This window comes from Anomaloglossus baeobatrachus, chromosome 4 (assembly GCF_048569485.1).
Source record: "Anomaloglossus baeobatrachus isolate aAnoBae1 chromosome 4, aAnoBae1.hap1, whole genome shotgun sequence".
Classification (NCBI taxonomy): Eukaryota; Metazoa; Chordata; class Amphibia; order Anura; family Aromobatidae; genus Anomaloglossus; species Anomaloglossus baeobatrachus.
Genome location: NC_134356.1, coordinates 564266225 through 564289805, shown reverse-complemented (window position 1 = coordinate 564289805; position 23581 = coordinate 564266225). Strand labels below are relative to the sequence as shown.

Genomic DNA, 23581 nt, shown 5'->3' with positions numbered 1-23581 from the left:
ACAATGTCACAACAGTGGCACATCTCCGCCATCAGGGCAGTACACGCTCAGGCGCCCTGAAGTCAGTATCCTCCCGAATCTTTCAATGGGCAGAACAATCTCTGCTCTCCCTTTCTGCGGTCCATTTGAAGGGCTCCCTCAATCTTCAGGCGGATTTCCTCAGTCGTCGGGATGTTCATCCAGGGGAATGGAGCCTGGATCAGGCGGTGTTCTGCTCTCTAGTGGCAAGGTGGGGTGCACCAGAGGTGGACCTCTTTGCCTCGGCAGGGAATCGCAAGGTCGCAACATATTTCTCCCTGAACCCACGGGACTTGGCGTTAGGGGTAGACGCTTTCTGCCACAGATGGTCCTTTCGCCTCGCTTACGCGTTCCCCCCTCTTCCTCTTCTCGCACGGGCCCTGAGGAAGATCAGAGACGAGGGGGTCCCAACCATACTGGTAGCCCCTCTGTGGCCCCGGAGGAGTTGGTACAGCCTGGTCATGACGCTAGGAATCGATGGCCCAGTCCTCTTAGGTTCGGACCCCAGCTTACTGTCACAGGGTCCGATTTTCCATCCAGCTCCCCAGAAACTCAACTTGGCTGCCTGGCTTCTGAGGCCTTGGCACTGAAGGCCCAAGGGCTTTCTGACAAAGTTGTGGCTACACTACAGAAGAACCGTAAACCTGTGACTAATAGTATATACAACAAAATCTGGAAGAGATTTTCCTCCTGGTGTGGTTCTCGGCCTCCTGACCCTCTTCGGCCTAACATTGCGCAGATTCTGGACTTTCTCCAGAGTGGTTTAGACTTAGGTCTTAGGCCTAGCACCCTGAAAGTTCAGGTGTCAGCACTCAGTGCAGTCTTTGACACGGCTCTGGCAGATCATCGTTGGATCCGTCGGTTCTTTGTGTCCGCTAGTAGACTCTGTCCACGTCAGAGGGTCCTGACGCCTCGCTGGGATCTCAATGTGGTTGTTACAGGACTATCTCAGTCTCCGTTTGAACCTCTGTGCTCTTGTAACATTCGTTCCCTTTCTCACAAGACTGCTTTTCTTGTGGCTATTACATCTGCTCGCAGAGTCGGCGAACTTCAGGCTTTGTCTGTTAGGGAACCTTACCTGACCATCAGCGATGACAGCATTGTTTTTCAGGTGGACCCTTCCTTCCTTCCCAAGGTGGTTTCGGATTTTCACCGTTCGCAGTCCATCGTCCTGCCTTCCTTCTGTCAGAATCCTCGGACTCCGGGTGAGGAAGTGTTTCATTCTTTGGATGTCCGTCGGATAGTGTTGCACTACCTAGAGGTTACTGCTTCTTGGCGCCTTGATTCTAACCTGTTCATCCAGCCCTTTGGCCGCAATAAGGGCAAGAAGGTGGCTAAGAGTACCGTCGCCAACTGGATTGTGCGGGCAATTAGAGATGCATACCTCGCTCAGCATCTCTCTCCACCTACTGGATTCACGGCGCACTCCACCAGGGCTACCTCTGCCTCCTGGGCCGAACGGGCAGGGGCCTCCCCTGAGCAGATCTGCAAGGCGGCTACGTGGTCTTCGCTCCATACTTTCACGAAGCATTATCGTCTGGATCTGGATTCCAACAGGGATTTGGCCTTTGGCAGGAAAGTCCTGCAGGCTGTGGTCCCCCCCTAGGTATCAATTCTTTGGTATTCCTCCTATGCTGTCGTGGAAGGGACTAGAGAAATAAGAATTATTCTTACCGATAATTCGGTTTCTAGGACCTTCCACGACAGGAGGTAATTCCCTCCCCTATGTATTCATATATTCCTGAATGTGTAGTACTTCTCATATGCTATGGATTCTTTGTAAGACACTGGCTGTGGGAGGTGGGAGGGTCCTTTTAAACCTCTTGAACTTCCTGTCCCAATTAGGGCGTGGAGAGACAACCTCCTATGCTGTCGTGGAAGGTCCTAGAAACCGAATTATCGGTAAGAATAATTCTTATTTTTTTTTTTTTTTACACAGTTTACCGGCGGCAGACTATTGTGAACGATCAGCTGATCGCTCACAGCAGCCAGTCGCCAGGTGATCAGCTGATCGCTCCCAGTAACCGGTCGATCAGATGATCGTTCCCAGTAGCCGGCTGCCGGGTGATCAGCTGATTGCTCCCAGTAGCCGGCCGCCGGGTGATCAGCTGATTGCTCCCAGTAGCCGGCCGCCAGGTGATCAGCTGATCGCTCCCAGTAGCCGGCCGCCGGGTGATCAGCTGATCGCTCCCAGTAGCCGGCCACCGGGTGATCAGCTGATCGCTCACAGTAGCCGGCCGCCGGGTGATCAGCTGATCGCTCACAGTAGCCGGCCGCTGGGTGATCAGCTGATCGCTCACAGTAGCCGGCCGATCAGCTGATCGCTCCCAGTAGCCGGCCGCCGGGTGATCAGCTGATCGCTCCCAGTAGCCGGCCGCCGGGTGATCAGCTGATCGCTCCCAGTAGCCGGCCGCCGGGTGATCAGCTGATCGCTCCCAGTAGCCGGCCGCCGGGTGATCAGCTGATCGCTCACAGTAGCCGGCCGCCGGGTGATCAGCTGATCGCTCACAGTAGCCGGCCGCCGGGTGATCAGCTGATCGCTCACAGTAGCCGGCCGATCAGCTGATCGCTCCCAGTAGCCGGCCGCCGGGTAATCAGCTGATCGCTCGGCCGCCGAGAATGTGTGCGGGGGCGGAGTGCGTGGAGCCGAGCGGGGCCATGGCGCTGAGGACAGGTGAGTGTGTGTGTGCGTATACATGCGGAGTGGAGTGCGGGAGGGGGCGGAGCCAAGCGGGGAAGTGCCGGTCTCCCTGCACACGTACCCAGGGTAAATATCGGGTATAACTAGGCAAAGCACTTTGCTTGGTTTACCCGATATTTACCTTGGTTACGGGTGCAGGGAGCCAGAGAGAGCAGAGAGCATGCGCAGTGAAATCCTGAGGATTCCACTGCTCAAAAAAACGTTACATGCTGCGTTCCTCCCGCTGGGCGGAAGCAACGCAGGTCCTTTTGGCACAATCCTTCATCCATACAAGTCTATGGGAAACAGCGGAATCCGTTAACGGATTCCGCTGTTTTCCAAAAGGGCGGATTGTGACGGAAGGAAAAAAACGCAAGTGTGAAAGTACCCTAAGCCACTTCAGACCTCAAATACCTTTCAGTATCTTTTCTCATCAGAAGCAGCGCTGGGGATGCAGCAGGTAGTAGGAGTTTTGTAATGCTCTGGTCTAGAAGTAATGGACTGAAGACTTGGACATTGGACTAGGGGTCCTGCAAATCTTCTGACTCAAATCTAAGGTTGCGTGCCACAATCAGTGTTCACAGCGTTTTGGACGTAACATGTGTCAGCTGTTTCCATAACGCCATGATGTACAGTACAAGCACAGCCGATGGGATTTCTAGAAGTCCCGTGCCCACTGTGCTTGTTTTTTCCGCAGCAAACACTGACCTGCGGTGTGACTTTCCGAGTCGCAGCATGTCAATTTAGTGCCGCGGAGTGGCAATCGTCTTCCACAGGGAGAACAGAAGAGAGACACTGCAACTGCCCGAGCCCGGATCGTGGGCACGAGCAGCTGTGGTCTCCTATGGAGGAGACTTGCGTCCCCGCAGATCAGAACCCGCTGCGTCCAGAAGGCAGCAGGTCCTGATCGTGGACACGTACTCTAACCCTAAACCATTCATTTTGAAGGGTTGGTGTGTTTATGTCTGAAAATCCTATGTAATGTCAGCTGGCTGCGTATCCAAAATATTTCTGATATCGCCAGTTACACAACCTGTAAACTTAGTATGAGAGAAATCCAGATTTATATAGAACATAGACTGTGCTTTATAGGATGTGTGAAAATAGGACACAAGTGTTTTTCAGGGTATGGTTTATTTAACAGAATGACACTTTGTACAGGTAGAAAGTTCCTTTCTCATTACGCCTTGGCAATTTAGCTTTACAATGATTGACCATCATCCCTCCAGTAAAAATGTACAGGTTTCCATCAAATAATGAAGTTTCAAGGTGTAACATTTTGAAGGTGTGATACAGTGGTGGCTGCGCCCCTTCAGAAGGACACCCCGTGGATTATGTCACACTCCTGCAGTGGTGCAGCTCTAGGATTGACCAGAATAGGGATCTTAATCTCCTCCAGAAGGATCCCTCTTACTGAGCAGCTCCGAGGTCTCCTTCAATGATATATTTTCTATTTCATTAGTAGATATATTGGTGGAGTTGACAGAACCATTGTACTTTGAGCTTGCGAGCTTGTAAACTGGTGCATTAAGTTATATCACAACGTCTAAAAATACTTATATAATTCTTCCATATTAGTGCACTAGAATTGTAAGGCCACAAGCACATGAGTATTTGGTGAGGGTTTTTTTACCTCAGTACCGTATGTTTCAGACCATAAGACGCACCGGATTATAAGGCGCATTAGCAATGAGCGCCTGCTAAGGCGCCTAGGATCATATATAAGGCGCACCGTATTATAAGCCGCAGCGCATTAAGTTCATGACAGCTGCGAACAGGCCGGGGTGCAATTTAGAGTTCAGGTGAGAGCACCGGAGATCACCCCGGCCTGTCTGCAGCTGTCATGAACTGAACCGCAATCACTCGGCACTCGTAGACTGCACGCCGGAGCTCAGGTGAGAGCTCTGGAGTGCAAATGCAGGTACCTGAATCCAGGCCTGGCATTACTGGAGGTAGCCAGTCGACACTGCTCTTATGTACAGCATTCTAACATGCTGTATATAAGAGCGCAGGCCGTACTGTAGAACATAAAAAACACTTTACTCACCTAAATCGGTCGGTCCGGTGCTGGTTAACCAGATGGGCGGCGCTATTCTCCGGGACCGGCGGCCTCCTCTTTCGGCCATCTTGCTCCTCTGTCTTATGAAGCCTGTGTGCATGACACGTCCACGTCATACACACTCGCTGGCACTGAGGTCCTGCACAGGCGCACTTTGATCTGCCCTACTCAGGGCAGATCAAAGTACGGTATTGTAGTGCGCCTGCGCCGGACCTCAGTGCCGGTGAGTGTGTATGACGTGGACGCGTCATGCACACAGGCTTCAGAAGACAGAGGCGCAAGATGGCCGAAAGAGGAGGCCGCCGGTCCGGAGAACAGCACCGTCCATCTGGTCAACCAGCACCAGAGCGACCGGTTTAGGTGAGTAAGCATGTCTCTTAACAGGAGGCATAATGCTCGCTTGTATTCATATTTAAGGCGCACCGGACTATAAGGCGCACTTTCGATTTCTGAGAAAATCATAGGCTTTTATGTGCGCCTTACAGTCCGAAAATTACGGTATTTGTAGCCAAAACCAGGAGTGGGTATAAAATATAGAAGTGGTGGTGTGTTTCTATTATACTTTTCCTCTAACTGCTCCACTCCAGGTTTTGGCTACAAATACTGAGGTAAAAAACTCACCAAATACTCAACATGTGCACATAGGGTACCTTCTCACTTAGCGATGCAGCAGCGATCCGACCAGCGATCTGACCTGGTCAGGATCGCTGCTGCATCGCTACATGGTCGCTGGTGAGCTGTCAAACAGGCAGATCTCACCAGCGACCAGTGAACAGCCCCCAGCCAGCAGCGACGTGCAAGCGACGCTGCGCTTGCACGGAGCCGCCGTCTGGAAGCTGCAGAGACTGGTAACTAAGATAAACATCGGGTATGGTTACCCGATGTTTACATTAGTTACCAGCGCACACCGCTTAGCTGTGTGTGCAGGGAGCAGGGAGCCGCGCACACCGAGCGCTGGCTCCTTGCTCTCCTAGCTGCTGTACACATCGGGTTAATTAACCCGATGTGTAATGCAGCTACATGTGCAGAGAGCAAGGAGCCGCGCACACTGCTTAGCGCTGGCTCCTTGCTCTCCTAGCTGCTGTACACATCGGATTAATTAACCCGATGTGTACAGCAGCTACATGTGCAGAGAGCCGGAGCCGGCAGCACAGGCAGCGTGAGAGCTGCGGAGGCTGGTAACCAGGGCTGTGGAGTCGGAGTCGGAGTCGTGGAGTCGGAGTCGGAGCTCATTTTGGTGGAGTCGGAGTCGGTATAAAATGCACCGACTCCGACTCCTAAAATATATAATAAATTGGGGACAGGAGTGCAATGCAGAATGTGCTGAATATTTTACTAAATAACAACATTTAGTATAATGCTTATATTTAAGTGAAAAATTTATTGTAGTACAATGTGAACATCAGACATTTAATTGTTTTTATGATACAATAATCAAGATATTTGGATAGAACATAAAATATTTATTGGAATACAACTTTAGAACACAAAAAAACTAATAAATTGTAAATATGTAATATATATAATATATATATACACACAGTGTATATACACACACACAAGATATATATGTAATCTACTGTATATTACATAGTGTATTACATATTTACAATTTATTACAGTTTTTTGTGTTCTAAAGTTGTATTCCAATAAATATATTTTATGTTCTATCCAAATATCTTGATTATTGTATCATAAAAATTATTAAATGTCTGATGTTCACATACACATATTCATGTACTACAATAAATTTTTCACCTAACTATAAGCAATATATGTAGGAGTCGGAGTCGGAGCCGGAGTCGGAGTCGGAGTCGGTGCAAGAGAATTTGAGGAGTCGGAGTCGGAGTCGAAGGTTTGGCTTACCGACTCCACAGCCCTGCTGGTAACTAAGGTAAATATCGGGTAACCACCTTGGTTACCCGATGTTTATCTTGGTTACAAGCTTACCTCAGCTGTCAGATGCCGGCTCCTGCTCCCTGCTCGCTTCATTTGTCGCTCTCTCGCTGTCACACACAGCGATCTGTGTGTCACAGCGGGAGAGCGCCTTTGAAGAAAACGAACCAGGGCTGTGTGTAACGAGCAGCGATCTCGCAGCAGGGGCCAGATCGCTGCTCAGTGTCACACACAGCGAGATCGCTAATGAGGTCACTGCTGCGTCACAAAAAGCGTGACTCAGCAGCGATCTCGGCAGCGAGCTCGCTGTGTGTGAAGCACCCCTTAGCCTAAGAAAAACAGTCATGTAACGGTGTTAAATCTGTTCATCTGAGGACATAGATGAAGGATCCTTAACACTATAGACACAACCCTGGTGTGGACTGAACCAGTAATTGCCATTTCATTAACAGGGAGTGAGCTAATACCTTCAAGTGTACTTCACCACTGGAGTAAAAAACAAAATAAAGCCTGTTCACATATTTACTCAGGTCATCTGATTTGATAGGAACAATAGAGCAGGATGCAGCATTTTACTGCTTGTCGAAATGAGGGAAACCATAATGATGCTCCAACAGATTTCGTGATATGTCCTTGAGGGTTGTCAGGCTTCATTGGGCTTTTTTCAGGTGCTACACTGCATAAGTGAACATAGCCTGAGGCCTCCTAATAACGACTGTATTATATCTCCAACGTAATACAATACATGGAAGTCATACATAGAAGGCACACACATTCCTGTAATTTCATATGGAATCCCACATATTTCATTAGATGCTGTATTACTGGAGGTATTCTTCCACCATATAGTAGGGGAGGAATACTGTCATAAACACAGAAATCCCATGACTCTATAGGGTTGTAGATGTGGTCTAACAGTTTCCAAAATACACAGCTCTGTTCTTCATTGTTTTGCTTCTTGATTTTAAAATTTAAAGGGGTTTTCAACTTTAGGGGACATTTATTTATTACTTAAAAGGGGTTGTCACACAAAAAGTACATTTTAATCAATAGATCTTTTTATTCAAAGAAGTTTCACAATGGGATAGGTTAAAATAATGTTCCTGTACTGAGATAATATGTGTGCCCCTGCTGTGTAATGGCCGTGTCTGACCATACAGGGACATGGTCTGATCATAACACATCTCCTGGGCCAGAGAGAAAGCACTGGACAGCATGTAATCACAGCTGCTACTTTCTGTGAGGTAAAACATTTCACTGGATGTTTAAAACCAATGTTTTACCTCACAGAAAATATGAGTTGCAATCCAATGCTGTCCTGTCTGTATACTCTATTTTGTGTTCTCCCCTGCCCAGGAGCTGTGGTGTGATCAGACCATGTTCCTGTGTGGTCAGACACAGCTGATTTTTGACCAACAAACCCCAAAGTTGAATGTGCAGGAAAATAAAGAGCATGTAAAAAGTCAAATGGTGGAACTTTTTTCTTATGATGATTGAGAATTTTCCATTACATGCATTTAAGGAAAAAAAAATGTCAAGAGGTGGACAACCCCTTTAAACAAACTTGGGGTCCACTTTCACGTTGTCCTTAGCTGCCGCTACTGAGTGTCTTTGGCAGGTTTACTTTGGTGCATTTACCACTACGTCTAAATAAATTAATGACATGTAAATACTCATACAATAAGAAGCTATATACACTACACGTCTCTTTAGCAAAATGTCATGTAATGATTGTACATCTAGAATGTAAAATATTTGTTAATCTGATGACAGACAGTATGTCCATGCATGTTCTGGGGTAAATGGTCTGCCAGAATCCACTGAGCTCTGCTTATGGAGGATTTGCATAGTGTCAGCACAGAGTCAGGAGGCTCCGTCAAAGCACCAAGTGATTTTAGTAACATCTGGCACAAAGGCCAAGTATTGTTCAAGGCATATCGGACTCCTGTTGTCTGCGGTTAAAAATACATTAGAAATCAGATTATTTTTTTATATCATGAAATTGCAGCGAATCACAACTGCTTGAAAAGGTAGAGAAACATAGGATGGTGAGTAATATTCTGCACCGAATGCTGGAGCGGGTAATCGTAGATAACAGGGCAGAATATCACTAATCCTATACAGCATTATGATGATTCAATGATAAAAAAAAAAAAGAATAAAATGGAGGAATTTCGACTTGTGCACTTATAATAGATTAGACTTGTGCCTCACATTTCACTCTATATGACAATTTACTTTTAAAGAGGTTTTCCCATTCAGAAATCTTTTGCCTGCGACCTTCGTTTTCTGCAAAAAAAAATTTACTCTTTACTTAAGGGTACTTTACACACTGCGACATCGCTAGCAATCTTGTTAGCGATGTGAAATTCTAGATCGCAAGTGCGATCTTTTGAGATCGCACATACGTAAAATGACCTATGTGCGACCTCGAAATATCGTACTTGCGATCTACAATTTCACATCGCTAACGAGATCGCTAGCGATGTCGCAGTGTGTAAAGTACCCTTTACTCTTTCAGAGCTGTCTGTCTTGTGCATAGGCTGCAGCAGTGACATCACAGTCACAGCGCTGCAGCTAATCCCTGAACTCTGGGGCTTTGCCAATGAAGAAGGCTTAAAGGGGTCTTCCCACGAACAAAGTTAAGCCCCTTTCACACATCAGTTTTTTGCCATTAGTCACAATCCGTTTTCTTGACGGATCTGTCACAGATTGTGGCTTAACTGATGCGACAGATTCGTTTTTTGACGGATCCAACTAGCTGGGGGCTAAATAATAAATTGGAGCATGCTCATTTAAAAAAAACGGAATCAGTCGCCGGATTCCGTCATTTGACAGATGACGCCGGATCCTGCACCCATAGGCTCTTATTCTACCAAACTACGGATGGCGACGGATCCGTCGCTGTCAGTTTTGTTCGACATTCACAAAAAACGTTACTCTGGATGTTGTCTCCGTCCGACAAACATTTTTTCGACGGATCCGTCGAACAACGGATGAAACGTGAGGCAATCCGTCGCTAATACAAGTCGATGAGAAAAAAACGGATCCAGCGGCATCAGTCGCCAGATCCGTTTTTTTCAAAATTCGACGGATTGTGACTGGCGGCAAAAAACTGATGTGTGAAAGGGGCCTTAATTTTAAATCAATAGATCTTGGAATACTAAATAATTTCCACAATTGGATGTGTTTAAAAAATGTTCCTGTGCTGAGATAATCTTATATATGTCCCTGCTATGTACTGTGTAATGGCTGTGTCTGACTGTACAGGGACATGGTCTGATCATACCACAGCTCCTGGGCAGGGGAGGAAGAAAAAAACTATACAAAAATTACAGCACAAGATCACAATCTTTGTGATATAACATTCATGTAATATCTGAATATTCTCTTCTGCTTTCTCCCCTGCCCAGGAGATGTGGTGTGATCACACCATGTCGCTGTACAGTCAGACACGGACATTACACAGCACATAGCAGGGACACATATATAAGATTATCTCAGTACTGGAACATTATTTTTAAACACACCTAATTATGGAACCTATTACCATTCCACGATCTATGGATTAAAATCAACTTGAAAATTAACTGTTTGAGGGAAACCCCCTTTAAGCTCAGCGCTGTACCACTGTTGATGTGATGTGTCCGCTGCAGCCAAACAACAGAGTCCGGGACACCATCAGAGACATAGTGCTGGACCATGAAGGAAAAGTAAAGTGTGGCTTGTTTTTATTACAATGAATTGAGCCGGGAAGCGGACAACCCCCTTACATCAAATATGGTATAATTTTACAAATATTTTAAATATGGCTTGGGTTGGTTTTAAAAGTTTTATACTCCTGTCACAAAGGTAGATTGGAAAGGGACATTAAAACACCACTTCAGCTGGAGGGGGAAGAGGGGTTCAGCACTGAGGTGGTCTTTAAAGCCCCTAAACCATCTGTAATACAGCCCAGGCCCGATGGTATTGTGGCCATCTGAAACTTAAAGGGGTTATTGGGTCTAAAATGACTAATCTGTGATCACTCTTTTTGACTGCAGACTTGTGAATCCTCACGTGCTATGCACTGAGAGCTGTGAGGATTCTCCAGTGTCAGCGCTGGGAACAGTGGCCACGTGACCACCACATACACTTGCATTAAGTGAGACCGTGCCCATCTAGTCGGATTCTGGCTGGGAGTATACATACCACATACTCAGAGTCACGTGACCGCCATTACCGGCTCAGACATTACATTACAGAATCCTCACAGCGCACACTGCGCACAATGCGAGGATTCACAATCTGCAGTCACAGAGTGACTATAAGGAAGAGACTGATAGCACAGCCTACCTTTCTAATGTGAATAGGTGCAAACTGAACATGAAATATAGTAACAAAAAGGAGACAGCTGCAATCTGTGGTGCTAAGATATTTGGAACAATGAATATGGGAATATAGACATGCATTACTGCTATGAAAAAAACATGAAAAAACTGAGATACTTAGCACAAAAAAATGGTCTGTTTTATGTGAGCCCAACAGCCAGTGGCAAGGCGACCTCATTTTTGTTGGGTTCCACATATCTTAGCACTACATAGTGCAACTGTCTCCTTTTTGTTACTATGTTTCATGTACAGTTTGTACCTATTCACATTAGAAAGTTAGGATATACCATCAATCTTTTCCTTAGATTTACAGGATCATGCCTTCTGATTGAGCACTAATGTTCTTCAGTCTTAAGGCCGCTTTACACGCTGCGATATCGTGACCAATATCGCTAGCATGGGTACCCGCCCCCATCGGTTGTGCGACATGGGCAAATCGCTGCCCGTGGCGCACAACATCGCCCATATCCGTCACACTACTTACCTGCCCGGCGACGTCGCTGTGACCGGCGAAACGCCTCCTTTCTAAGGGGGCGGTTCGTTCAGTGTCACAGCGACGTCACAGCTGCGTCACTGAACCGCCGCCCAATAGAAGCGGAGGGGCGGAGATGAGCGGGACGGACATCCCGCCCACCTCCTTCCTTCCGCATTGCGGGCGGGAGGCAGGTAAGGAGAGCGTCCTCGTTCCTGCGGTGTCACACCGAGCGATGTGTGCTGCCGCAGCAATGAGGAACAACTTCGTTACTGCTGCAGCAACGATATTAGAGAATGGACCCCCATGTCACCGATGAGCGATTTTGCATGTTTTTGCAACGTTGCAAAATCGCTCAAAGGTGTCACACGCAACGGCATCGCTAAAGCGACCGGATGTGCGTCACAAATTCCGTGAACCCAACGAGATCACTTGAGCGATGTCGCAGCGTGTAAAGCGGCCTTTCGGCGATTTTAATTCTCCATTTGCAGGTTCCTATCCACCCATAAATTGTATTTATTTTAACCCAAAGAGAGGTATTAGTTTGATAGGGACCCCAGAAATACGAGGTCGCCTTGCCGTTGGCTGTTGGGCTCACATAAAACTGGCCAATTCTGTGTTACATAGAGTGACTACAGACTTGTCATTTTAGATTGGACAACCTCTTTAAAAGTAAGATTCATTATTAGAGATGAGTAGGAAGTTTTACACTACTATATTCAGGCGTCCACTTCTGCGCTCTGTGGCAGCAGGACCAGGACAGTCCCTGCAACATCAAATTGGATGCCGGAATAGTTTCACTCATCTGTATTCGATATAGTAAAGTGAACGTCCGCTCTTAAACATCATCGTTTGCTTTTCATCCAAACTTGTTCACATTTATGCACAGCTTCATTTCTTAAATTATTCTTTATAAAGGTTGCAGCTCTGGTTTATGGATAAACAGTTCTGAATCCACCAAAAAGGACATACACATTAGATAGAAGTTGTCTTAACCTGCTAATCTCGGCAGGACAAGAGCGCCCATCTAATGGTCGTGGGGACTTCCCAACTACCCTAACAGCTAAAGACCGGCTAGTTGGAATTCAACAGTGGATACTTTTGAGTTCAGGAAGAGAAGACAAGTCTGGCGGCGGCTTCTCCCCTCCCCCCATGGGGACTACATAAAAGCTCAGACGTGGTCCCATGTGTACAGTGGAGTCAGCAGAGGATCAGCAATCACTACTGACTCATGACTCTGGGCCAAGGCTTCCTGCCATTACAATAAGGCTATGTTCATACACTGCATCTTTTCTGAACCATAAAGATGCATTTTTGTCCCCCCGAAAAAAATCGCATCAAAAACACATGTATTTTTGCCACATTTTGCCCAAAGCGTTTTCTTTAAGACAATTCTACTGACTGGAAGGGCTCAAAAATGCTGGAAAAACGAAAAAAGAATTGACATGCTGCATCCTCAAAAAAAAGATGCCCAGTGTGGACAGCAAAATAGAAATCTCATAGACTTTGCTGGGAGAAGGAAATCCATGCATTTAGATGCATCTTGGTGACCTCAAAAATGCACCAAAAATGCAGTAAAAGATGCAGTGTGTGAACATAGCCTAAGGCGCGTGAAAGCTGTGGCCCGTTTTGTCTTGTGTGGTCATGTGTTGACTATTGTAAACAAAGACCAACAAGATTGGCAAAGCGGAAAGAAAAAAAAAAAAAAAAAAAAAAGAAAGTACTATTTTTTCTTTTTTTCTTTAACAGCACATGCTACTGATTTTATTTTTATTTATTTTTTTAAATCGGATAATCCTTTAAAGGGACTCTGTCACCATTCCAGCGACATGTCACTTACTGGGCTGCTTAGTGTACTTTTCATAAAGTCATAAAATCACATTTAATCAGCAGGAGATTATCATTAGAGGACTACTTGGCGTGCTGCCAGGTAGTCCAGGATATTCATGAGCTCTGTATAACTGCTAGATCTGCAGCAGAGAAAACATTGTTTTTATCAAAATGACAACAAACAGCTCAGCAAGTAACACATCGCTGAAATCGGGGTCTCTGCCCCTACATTATACTGCTCTTAGATGAGGTAGCAAAGAAGGGAATTTTGTTTACTTACCGTAAATTCCTTTTCTTCTAGCTCCTATTGGGAGACCCAGACAATTGGGTGTATAGCTTCTGCCTCCGGAGGCCACACAAAGTATTACACTTAAAAAAGTGTAACCCCTCCCCTCTGCTATACACCCTCCCGTGGATCACGGGCTCCTCAGTTTTGGGGCAAAAGCAGGAAGGAGAAAACTTATAAATTGGTCTAGGGTAAATTCAATCCGAAGGATGTTCGGAGAACTGAAAACCATGAACCAAAAGAACAATTCAACATGAACAACATGTGTACACAAAAGAACAACCAGCCCGAAGGGAACAGGGGCGGGTGCTGGGTCTCCCAATAGGAGCTAGAAGAAAAGGAATTTACGGTAAGTAAACAAAATTCCCTTCTTTGTCGCTCCATTGGGAGACCCAGACAATTGGGACGTCCAAAAGCAGTCCCTGGGTGGGTAAAAGAATACCTCAATAAAAAGAGCCGCAACGGCCCCCTCTTACAGGTGGGCAACCGCCGCCTGAAGGACTCGCCTACCTAGACTGGCGTCTGCCGAAGCATAGGTATGCACTTGATAGTGTTTCGTGAAAGTGTGCAGACTAGACCACATAGCTGCCTGACACACCTGCTGAGCCGTAGCCCGGTGCCGCAATGAGAATGCATGAGTGGATGTGTGTCTCCTTCCACACAAAGCATAAAACTGAGGAGCCCGTGATGCACGGGAGGGTGTATAGGCAGAGGGGAGGGGTTACACTTTTTTAAGTGTAATACTTCGTGTGGCCTCCGGAGGCAGAAGCTATACACCCAATTGTCTGGGTCTCCCAATGGAGCGACAAAGAAAACCTGGTGACAGATTCCCGTTATCGTGTTAGCAATATGCACCCATCACTAGGGGGAGCTAAGGAGGTATCTGGTGCAATTAAAGGGAACCTGGCACCTACTCACCTGCGAGGCCTGTCCAGTCCGATACGATATGATGGCTGTCACTGCTCTCAGGTCCGGCACCTTCTCCTTCTTGTGCGATTGCCGTCCACCTTGCTTCATGTGGATGGCACGTTCTACATTAATTTGATTTTCCCTCAGAAGAGCAAAGAAAGTGCGCATGCGCAGGAGTGTAATGGAGGGCACTGTGTGGATGACGTAGGACGCGCCATTCATACAAAGCGAGGAGGACGGCGATCGCAAGGATAGGGGAGGATCCGAACTTGAGAGCAGCGATACCCATCGGACCTTACCGTAAAGCAGGGTTCCCCAACTCCAGTCCTCAAGACCCACCAACAGTGCATGTTTTCAGGATTTCCTTAGCATTGCACTGCTGTTGGAACCAGCACCTGGGCAGGTAATTACAGTAACACCTGTGCAATACTAAGGAAATCCCAAAAACCTGCACTGTTGGTGGGCCTTGAGGACTGGAGTTGGGGACCTCTGCCGTAAAGGACCGCCGTGCAGGTGATTACGTGACAGTTTCCCTTTAACCATGAAATCCCCCCACCTTTCTGTAGGTGTCGATGCATGAAACTAACAAGTTAATATGCAATTTTACATCTATGCAAGAGATTTGGAGCCCTGTCCAGAACAGAACGTTCTGGCAGTAATAAAGATACATAAAGAAAGATATTAGTGCATAATTCTGGATCTAAAAATTACAATGATGATACCGGGCGAAGATCCACTTTAACATTGGAATCACTGAGAGTGAAGGATATAGTATACAATCAGACAGGATGGTGACAGGAGGTGGTATATAATAACCTAACAAATACTAGATCTCCATTACCCATCGATATAAGATGTTCCTTAGAAATCCACCTCCTTTATAGTAAAGGGACTGCTATGAAAGGTTTCTCGTTGATCCATATATAAAATGATTTCATTTTTTTTTTTAAGAAAAGGTTAAAAAGAACAATTATTACAAAGACCCTTCAGTTTATCACAAATGTACACAAATATTGTGGCACGTATAGATGCAGTCACCCTGCCCGTCACGTCACACTTGCAGCTCGAGCACATAGAAAACACTCGGATAGAAAATCACCCGCCTACTCATCCATCACACAGAGGTGCGCTAAGTAAAAAACTTCATTCACACTGTGCATACAAAATGGAATTACAAAATCTGATCTTGGCGAGGGCATCCACATTGCGGCCCCCGTATTGCACAATGTGATGTGCTATGCATATGAAGAATATGACCTGCAGTGTTGTAACAATTTAGGATGGTGTCCCCCGCTGAGCGCAGCAGGCGTCCTCCTGCAGGATATCCTATGCTCAGCCTGGCTTTCCGAATGGCACGGCAGGAGATGTATTTGGATACAGAATCAGCCCTTGGTGTGATATAGTGCTGTAGACCACGCTGTAGTCTGTATGCGAGTAGTGGAGTCATTCCCGGACGGTAGTTACATGGCGGCACAAGTCTTTGGGGAGGAATCCTCAGCATTCGCCTTTTTTCTGATACTCTCTGTGGATGATGAATAAATGTATCAGATGGAGTTTTTATGGGAGATTTTAGATATTTTATAAGCAGGTCTGAATTCTTTTTTCCAACTTTCTGATTGTGCTACTAATCACTACTGTTATAATGGGCCCAACCTGAAAAGATGTCATATCTTGGTGTCAGAGATCTTGCCCTCTCTTGGATCTCTTCATAGCTTTCTAACCACACTTTTAGTGTCTCCCACTCCCACACAACCTCTTCATCCCGCCCTCTCTCTTTTGGCGTCCCTCAAGGGTCTGTCCTGGGACCCTTACTTTTTTCCATCTATACATTTGGCCTGGGACAACTCAAAGTCCCATGTCTTATGTGCTGATGACACTCAGATCGAATCCCAGAGTGTCTATTACGCATATACTCCTTCTTCTCCTCTCGCTTCCTAAAACTCAATGTGGCCAAAACTGAACTAATCATATTTCCTCCATCTCACCTACACCCTCTACCTGATCTATTACAATATATAACATCACACTCTTCCCAGTAACCAAAGTTTGGTGCCTTGGACTGACCCTCTACTCTGCCTTGTCCTTCATACCACACTTTCAATCCCTCACCACGTCATCTCCGATCCTTCCAAGACCTCCTTCTCTCCTCCTCACTCATTCCCTCCCAATGCAACTGCCTCCAAGACTTCTCCTGAGCATCCCCTGTCTCCTGGAATTTGCTGCCTCAACACATCAGATTATCTGTCACACAAGCTTCAAACGGAACTTGAAAGCTCATCTGTTCAGAAATGACTATAACCTCCAATGACCCCACTGCGTAACCACCGCCTCATCACCATGCCGGATCTGCCGCCTGACCAACACCCCAGCTACTGTCTTCTCCCCAAAATCCTATAGAATGTGAGCCCTCAAGGGCAGGGTCCTCTTCCCTCTGTACAAGTCTGTTTATTGTAACCTGTAGATGTATTCTGTATGTAACCCCTTCTCATGTACAGAACCATGGACTCAATGGTGCTCTATAAATAATAATAATAATAATAATAATGTAGAGATGAGTGACCCCGTACTGTAAAGTTTGGGGGTTCGTATCACACATGGACTTTTAAAAACCTCTCAGTATCTGAGTTTGGAGTTCGGGTGCTGTACGTATGCTAACCTCTCAATCGAGTGCTCGGGTACGCTCTATGCTCAGCCCAGTGTGAGCCATTTGCAGTCTCAGAATGGCTCTAACTGGGGTTAAAAGCAACATTTTCGGATGTACTGTGCCCAAAAAAACCCAAAACAAACAAAAACCTGTCCTCCTTTCCTGGAAATGCCTTGGTCCTATGTAGAGAAGAAAGGATCACTAAGCATCAACCGTAAACCAACATTTACCTGCTAGATCTCTCCGCCCAATGCCAACAAGTCCTTCATACAATCCTTTCACTGGGTTATCTCCAGCCATCACTACTCCATGCAGCCAGATCAGCAGCATCCGATGTCCATGGTCCCTGTAGCTTTTGGTCCCTAGGACATAAAAATCCTGAACGATCAGTATCTATTGTCGCACGACAATTCATGTACGCAGGAACTAGTTCTATTTAGTGACTATTTGACTATAGGAAGCTGATCTGCAGGGTCCAGCAGCAGCCACTACATAATGAATGGAGGGCAGCTCATTTCAATGTTTTACATCCGGCTGTTAATGGAGCTAAACACAGCTGATTTATGGGTGAGATGGGTATTTGTACCCCCTCAGATCATATACTGATGACATATCGTGAGGAAAGGACATCAATATTATTTATCAATAGAATCCTAATACGAGGGGCTGCTGATAAGTCTTTGGCTTTGTGATTTTTTTTTTTTGTTCCTATGGTAACAAATGTTACATCACATGAAATCCTTGTGTCTAATTCAGTGGAACCTCGGCTTACGAGTAACCTGGTTTGCGAGCATTTCACTATACGAGCAAAGCTTGCTGTAAATTTGTAACTCAGTTTACGAGCAAGCTTTGCTGTACGAGCAAATACTCACTGCACACACTTTCGGTTCCTTACTTTAACCGCGCTCTGACCCGCTCTTGCAGTCCGCACAAACACACATGCACACACACATATTATGCTCACCTTACCTTCCATTCCATCTCTACCCGATACAAGATTACCCGATACACATCCTGTCCCGGCGAACTACAAGAACCAGGAGGCCGGCGATGGAATGGAAGGTAAGGTGAGCATAATATGTGTGCATGCGTGCATGTGTGTTTGTGCATGTGTGGAATGACACAATAGGGGACCAGGACGGGACACTGAACAAGTTGTGGATCGAATTGTCAGAGCTTGCATTATTTCCTATGGGAAATTTTGCTTTGCTAGACGAGTAACTTGTTTACAAGCACACTCCCAGAACGCATTGTTCTTGTAAACCAAGGTTCCACTGTATATGTTTTCAAAATTTTGTGTTTGTTGCTTATGGCACGCGGGAAAACAAAATGGCGGCGTCTAATGCGATATTCACAGCAACTGAGAGCAGAGGAGTGAGAAAATTCTTGTTTCTGTAAGGAAAGTCTAAGAAAGATATTTATGGTGATATGTCGCAGACATTGGGGATCAATGCCCTTCGTATTCCACAGTTAAGAACTGGTTTGCCAAATTTAAAATGGGCCACTTCAGCACCAATGATGAGGAACGTCGTGGACGACCGAGAGTGGTTGTTCCGGAGATCGTCGATGCTGTGCACAACCTCATACTGGAGAATTGACGAGTTTTAGCTAAAGCAATAGCAGACATCATGGGGATTTTCCGTGAACGTGTTTGTGTCATTATCCATGAACATTTGGACATGAGGAAGCTATCTGCAAAGTGGGTCCCCAAATGTTAGACAACAGATCAGAGAAGCATGCGAGTGAAAACTTCCCGGTCCATTTGTCAGTGTTTCCGGACTGATAAGAACTTCCCGGATCGACTAATCACTATGGATGAGTCCTGGATTTATTTGTATGACTTTGAAAACAAGGAGCAGTAAAAAGAGTGGAGGCACAGTGGTTCTCCTCATCCAAAGAAGTTGAGGGTGCAGAAATCAGCCACTAAGGTGATGGCATCTGTGTTCTGGGATAAGGAGGATGTGCTGTTAGTGGACTACCTTCAAAAGGGTTCCACCATCAATGCAAGGTATTGCATTGAACTTTTGGACCAATTAAAGGCAGCTCTGAAGGCCAAAAGGCGCGGCAAGCTGCCCAAAGGAATCTTGGTCCTGCAAGACAACGCTTCCGCTCACACTGCACAAGCAACCATGGAAAAACTGGCAGAGCTGGGCTTCCAGCTTGTTGACAACCCACGTTATTCACCAGGTCTAGCTCCCTCTTTATGCTACCAGATACAGTGATAGTTAGACAGGGATTAGCAATATGTACCCAGAATTACTCGTGGTTCTGGGTGCATATTGCACATTGACTTTTAAAGGGGTTGTCCAGGCTAAAATGGTAAGTTTGGAGTCACTCTATGTTACTGCAAACTTATGACTGCTCCCAGGGCACGCACTCTGAGCCGGGAACATCGGGCATTTGAGCCCAAATGTACGCTACGAACATTGTTGGCCAGAACTCGACTAGTGGGCACGGCCTCTCTCCACAGAAATGTATTAAGCAAGGCCATGCCCACGAGATAGCCATACTAATTCCATAAACTTGAATTGAATGAGGCCGTGCCCACTAGTCGGGTTCTGGCTGAAACATGCATAATGCACAACTGTGCTCAGAAGCCGGTAAATCCTTGCAACACAAAGTGTGTGCGCTGGGAGGATTCATAAGTTTGCAGTCACACGGAGTGACTGCAGACTATCACTTTAGCCCGGACAACTCCTTTAAGATACTTTAAATAGTATATGCATACTGGCATTTTCTAAGTAACAGGGATTGTACCTGTCCACTGCTGGTCTATAGCCCGGATGTGGGCATCTGTGAATTTCCAGTATTGTGCCAGCTTTTTCCACTCATTGGGCTTTAGGTATTTAGTTGCAAGTCTCCAGATAACCGAGCGGATATGCTGAGTCTCCAGACGGTGGTCCTGCCTGAAGGTCAAGTGTCTGGCCACCCAGGAGTCTGAATCACTGTTCAAATTGTCCTGTCATTGGAGAGAACACAGAAGAGAAATCAAGCTGCTTTCTATAGAGGCATAAAGGAACGTAGTCTGCTCTGACACTATGATATGGACATTGCCCATATTCCATTCATACCTTCTCCCATTTATAAAATCGATCTGCCTTGATAATCATGTCGGCCAAGTTGATGTGATTCCCTCGTGCAGCCACATCTAGTGATGTCTTTCCTTGCTGGAAAGCAAAGCAAACGGTTATATGGCGGCCTCTTAGTTTTACGCGACTGAGTATAAATAGAGGATCAGCGTTATACCTTGTCTTGTAACTTCAGATTCACTCCTGCAATGAGGATCATCTCCGCCATCTCCTGCCGCCCATGTTCTGCCGCTATATGGAGAGGAGTTTGCAGCCTCTGGAGACACAGAAAACATTTTCTAAACAATAATAATACTCTATTATTAATGACAATCTTCCACTTGTTCTAGCGACCAGTAATCATAACGTAGACATAAATCAATTTCAACCTAATCCTATGCAGTATAAGTTTGGATGTCGCACACATAGATGAGAACTGGGACTGCAAAGTGTTTAAAGGGCTTGCCCAGTCCAGATAGAAATTACGGATGACCTCACATGACATAAAAATCAGTGACCGTTGCCTTTACCAATTACTTTTTCACCAGAGCACACGTCCACTCTGATGGAATACTGATGAGCAGCAGCCAATCGGGACCGCTGTGCACTGCGAGAGACGGGGTGTCGACACCGCTGCAACAGCGCCAATGCGGAGGAGTATAAGCTTCTCATATTTTACTCAAAGAACTTGGACATTTAAGAAGGAGTTGCCCACGTAGTGCCCATAAGGGTTATGTGCTTGTGTTTTCATAATGGGCCAGGTTCCTATTTTGGTATGGGGGTGAAATATTTTTTCTTTAAAGGGAATCTGTCAAGTGCTGTATGCCCCCAGAACCATGAGCAGTTCTGGGTGCATATTGCTAATCCCTGCCTAGTAGTCCCAGCCTATAGTACCATAGATAAAGGGATCTTTAGAAAAAGGATTTCTAAAGATCCTTTATCGTATGCTAATGAGTGCAGGGACTAGTCGCAAGGGTGTTAGTTCCCATGGCTAGCCGGCCCCCTTAGCATGTAAGCACGTCCCTGTGGGCGGGCTAACATACTAATGAATGTGCAGCGTCAAAAGCATGGTCGCTCTCACCTCTCTGCTGCCACCACAGCAAACGCTGGATTTCGGTTCAGTGCACATGATCAGAAGTCACAGACGTTCGGTCCTGCGTACTATGAAGCCGGGTGTACCTGTCCTGGCTTCAAACTGGTGTAGTGGACATGACCGGAAGTTCAGGGACGTTCTGAATACTAATGTTCTAATTTTGTACCCAGTTGCACCATCAATGTATGGCTACTTTTAAGCCCCGAGTGGTCTCTTGTTATTGGTGTTAATATTTTTAAATGTTAACTATTTTTGTCTGTGAGGCTGTCTTTATACACCTATGGTGCTGTGTGTTGTAAGTTTGTGTTTATTGTATTCAATAAAAATTGAACATTCTTTACACTTTATTTATGGTCTGGTGATCCCTCAATTCTTCTGACACTTCTTTTTTCTCCCTCAACTTTTACCATGTTCACTCCGTGCCAGGGGTGATCCCAGGGGTGGAATTGTTGCCCTCCTTTACTCATTTCCCATAGCATTCATTAGTATGTTAGCACACCCACAGAGGCGTCCTATTATGCTAAGGGGGCCAACTAGCCAAGGGAACAAATGCCCTTGCGATTAGTCCCTGGCCTCATTAGCATATCATAAAAGATCTTTAAAAATAATTTTTCTAAAGATCTCTTTATCTATGCTACTAGATACAGGGCTGGTTAGGCAGGGATTAGCAATATACACCCAGAACTGCTCGTGGTTCTGGGTGCCTCCAGGATTATTATTATTATTATTATTTATTATTATAGCGCCATTTATTCCATGGCGCTTTACAAGTGAAAGGGTGGGTATACGTACAACAATCATTAACAGTACAAAACAGACTGGTATAGGAGGAGAGAGGACCCTGCCCGCGAGGGCTCACAGTCTACAGGGAATGGGTAATGGTACAATAGGTGAGGACAGAGCTGGTTGCGCAGTGGTCTACTGGACTGAGGGTTATTGTAGGTTGTAGGCTTGTTGGAAGAGGTGGGTCTTGAGGTTCCTCTTGAAGCTTTCCACGGTAGGTGAGAGTCTGATGTGCTGAGGTAGAGCATTCCAGAGTATGGGGGAGGCACGGGAGAAATTTTGTACGCGATTGTGGGAGGAGGAGATAAGAGAGGAGTAGAGAAGGAGATCTTGTGAGGATCTGAGGTTACGTGCGGGTAGGTACCGGGAGACTAGGTCACAGATGTAAGGAGGAGACAGGTTGTGCATGGCTTTGTATGTCATGGTTAATGTTTTGAACTGGAGTCGTTGGGTGATGGGAAGCCAGTGAAGGGATTGGCAGAGTGGTGAGGCTGGGGAGTAGCGAGGGGAGAGGTGGATTAGGCGGGCCGCAAAGTTTAGGATAGATTGGAGGGGTGCAAGAGTGTTGGAAGGGAGGCCAGAGAGGATCTGACAGGTTCCCTTTAATAACAGAGTCAAAGTAATATCAGAAACTATAATAAATATATAGGCCTTGTGCGCACAGTGCATTTTTTTTATGCAGATTTGGTGCAGATTGTGGCCCAAATCTGCACGTCTATCCTTTTGCCAGCAAAGTCAATGAGAATTCTGAAGTTGCTTATGTTTTCCTTGCAGGTTTGGTGCAGAAAGTGCATTTTTTTAGCCTTTCCATTCATTGAATTATTAAAAAACCGCATGCCAGAAAAAAAACGCACCAAAACGCACGTGTGCATGGTGTGCTTTTCTGCCAGAAGGTGCAGATTTCACACAGAAAATTTCTGCACCGTGCGCACATAGCCTCGTAATGCATGTCCCAGTAACTTCGTTGTCTCTTACATGATCTGTAATGTCCAGGTCGCATTCGCAGTCAATGAAAAGCTTCACCATGGAGGGAAAGTTCTGTAGGACGGATACATGAAGTGCGGTTGACCTTTGCTAGAAAAAGAGAAACAGATGTTAATAGATAAAGCAGTGAAACGTGAAATAATCTATATATTCTGATATAGGATTTAATCTATACATTCTATGTCAAACATTGTGCGCTAAGACACTTCCTAAAAATTTGTTTTTTTTTTACATTAAGTTACCAAAGTGATCGTGATTAAGTTTAAACAACAACAGGTCACGTCTGAGGAGCATTCATCTTACATTGTTCACTGCATTAATGTTAGTTCCTGCATCAATGAGGATCCTGGCGACGTCTTCAAGTCCGTGGAAAGCAGCATAGTGAAGAGCGTTCATTCCCTTCTGTGAACCGAGAAAAAAGGATTGTATTAATCTAATTTATAAGACGTAACTTAAAGAGAACCAAACACCAGGATATTCCTTTATAAA

The 23581-nt window shown here is 45.8% G+C and overlaps 1 protein-coding gene across 2 annotated transcripts in view; it reads right to left on the bottom strand.

The window, feature by feature from the left end:
* Nucleotides 1-14976: 14976 nt before the first annotated feature.
* ANKDD1A (ankyrin repeat and death domain containing 1A) overlaps nucleotides 14977-23581 on the bottom strand; it is a 92551-nt gene continuing 83946 nt past the window's right edge. For both annotated transcript variants that reach the window (XM_075342843.1, XM_075342844.1), the window contains 7 exons: nucleotides 23396-23494; nucleotides 23084-23182; nucleotides 20411-20509; nucleotides 20236-20331; nucleotides 19922-20123; nucleotides 17395-17526; nucleotides 14977-16042 (listed from right to left, as the gene is read on the bottom strand). In XM_075342843.1, coding sequence (XP_075198958.1) covers nucleotides 15981-16042; nucleotides 17395-17526; nucleotides 19922-20123; nucleotides 20236-20331; nucleotides 20411-20509; nucleotides 23084-23182; nucleotides 23396-23494 — 789 coding nt within the window. In that variant the 3' untranslated portion in view covers nucleotides 14977-15980. The remainder of the gene's footprint in view (nucleotides 16043-17394; nucleotides 17527-19921; nucleotides 20124-20235; nucleotides 20332-20410; nucleotides 20510-23083; nucleotides 23183-23395; nucleotides 23495-23581) is intronic.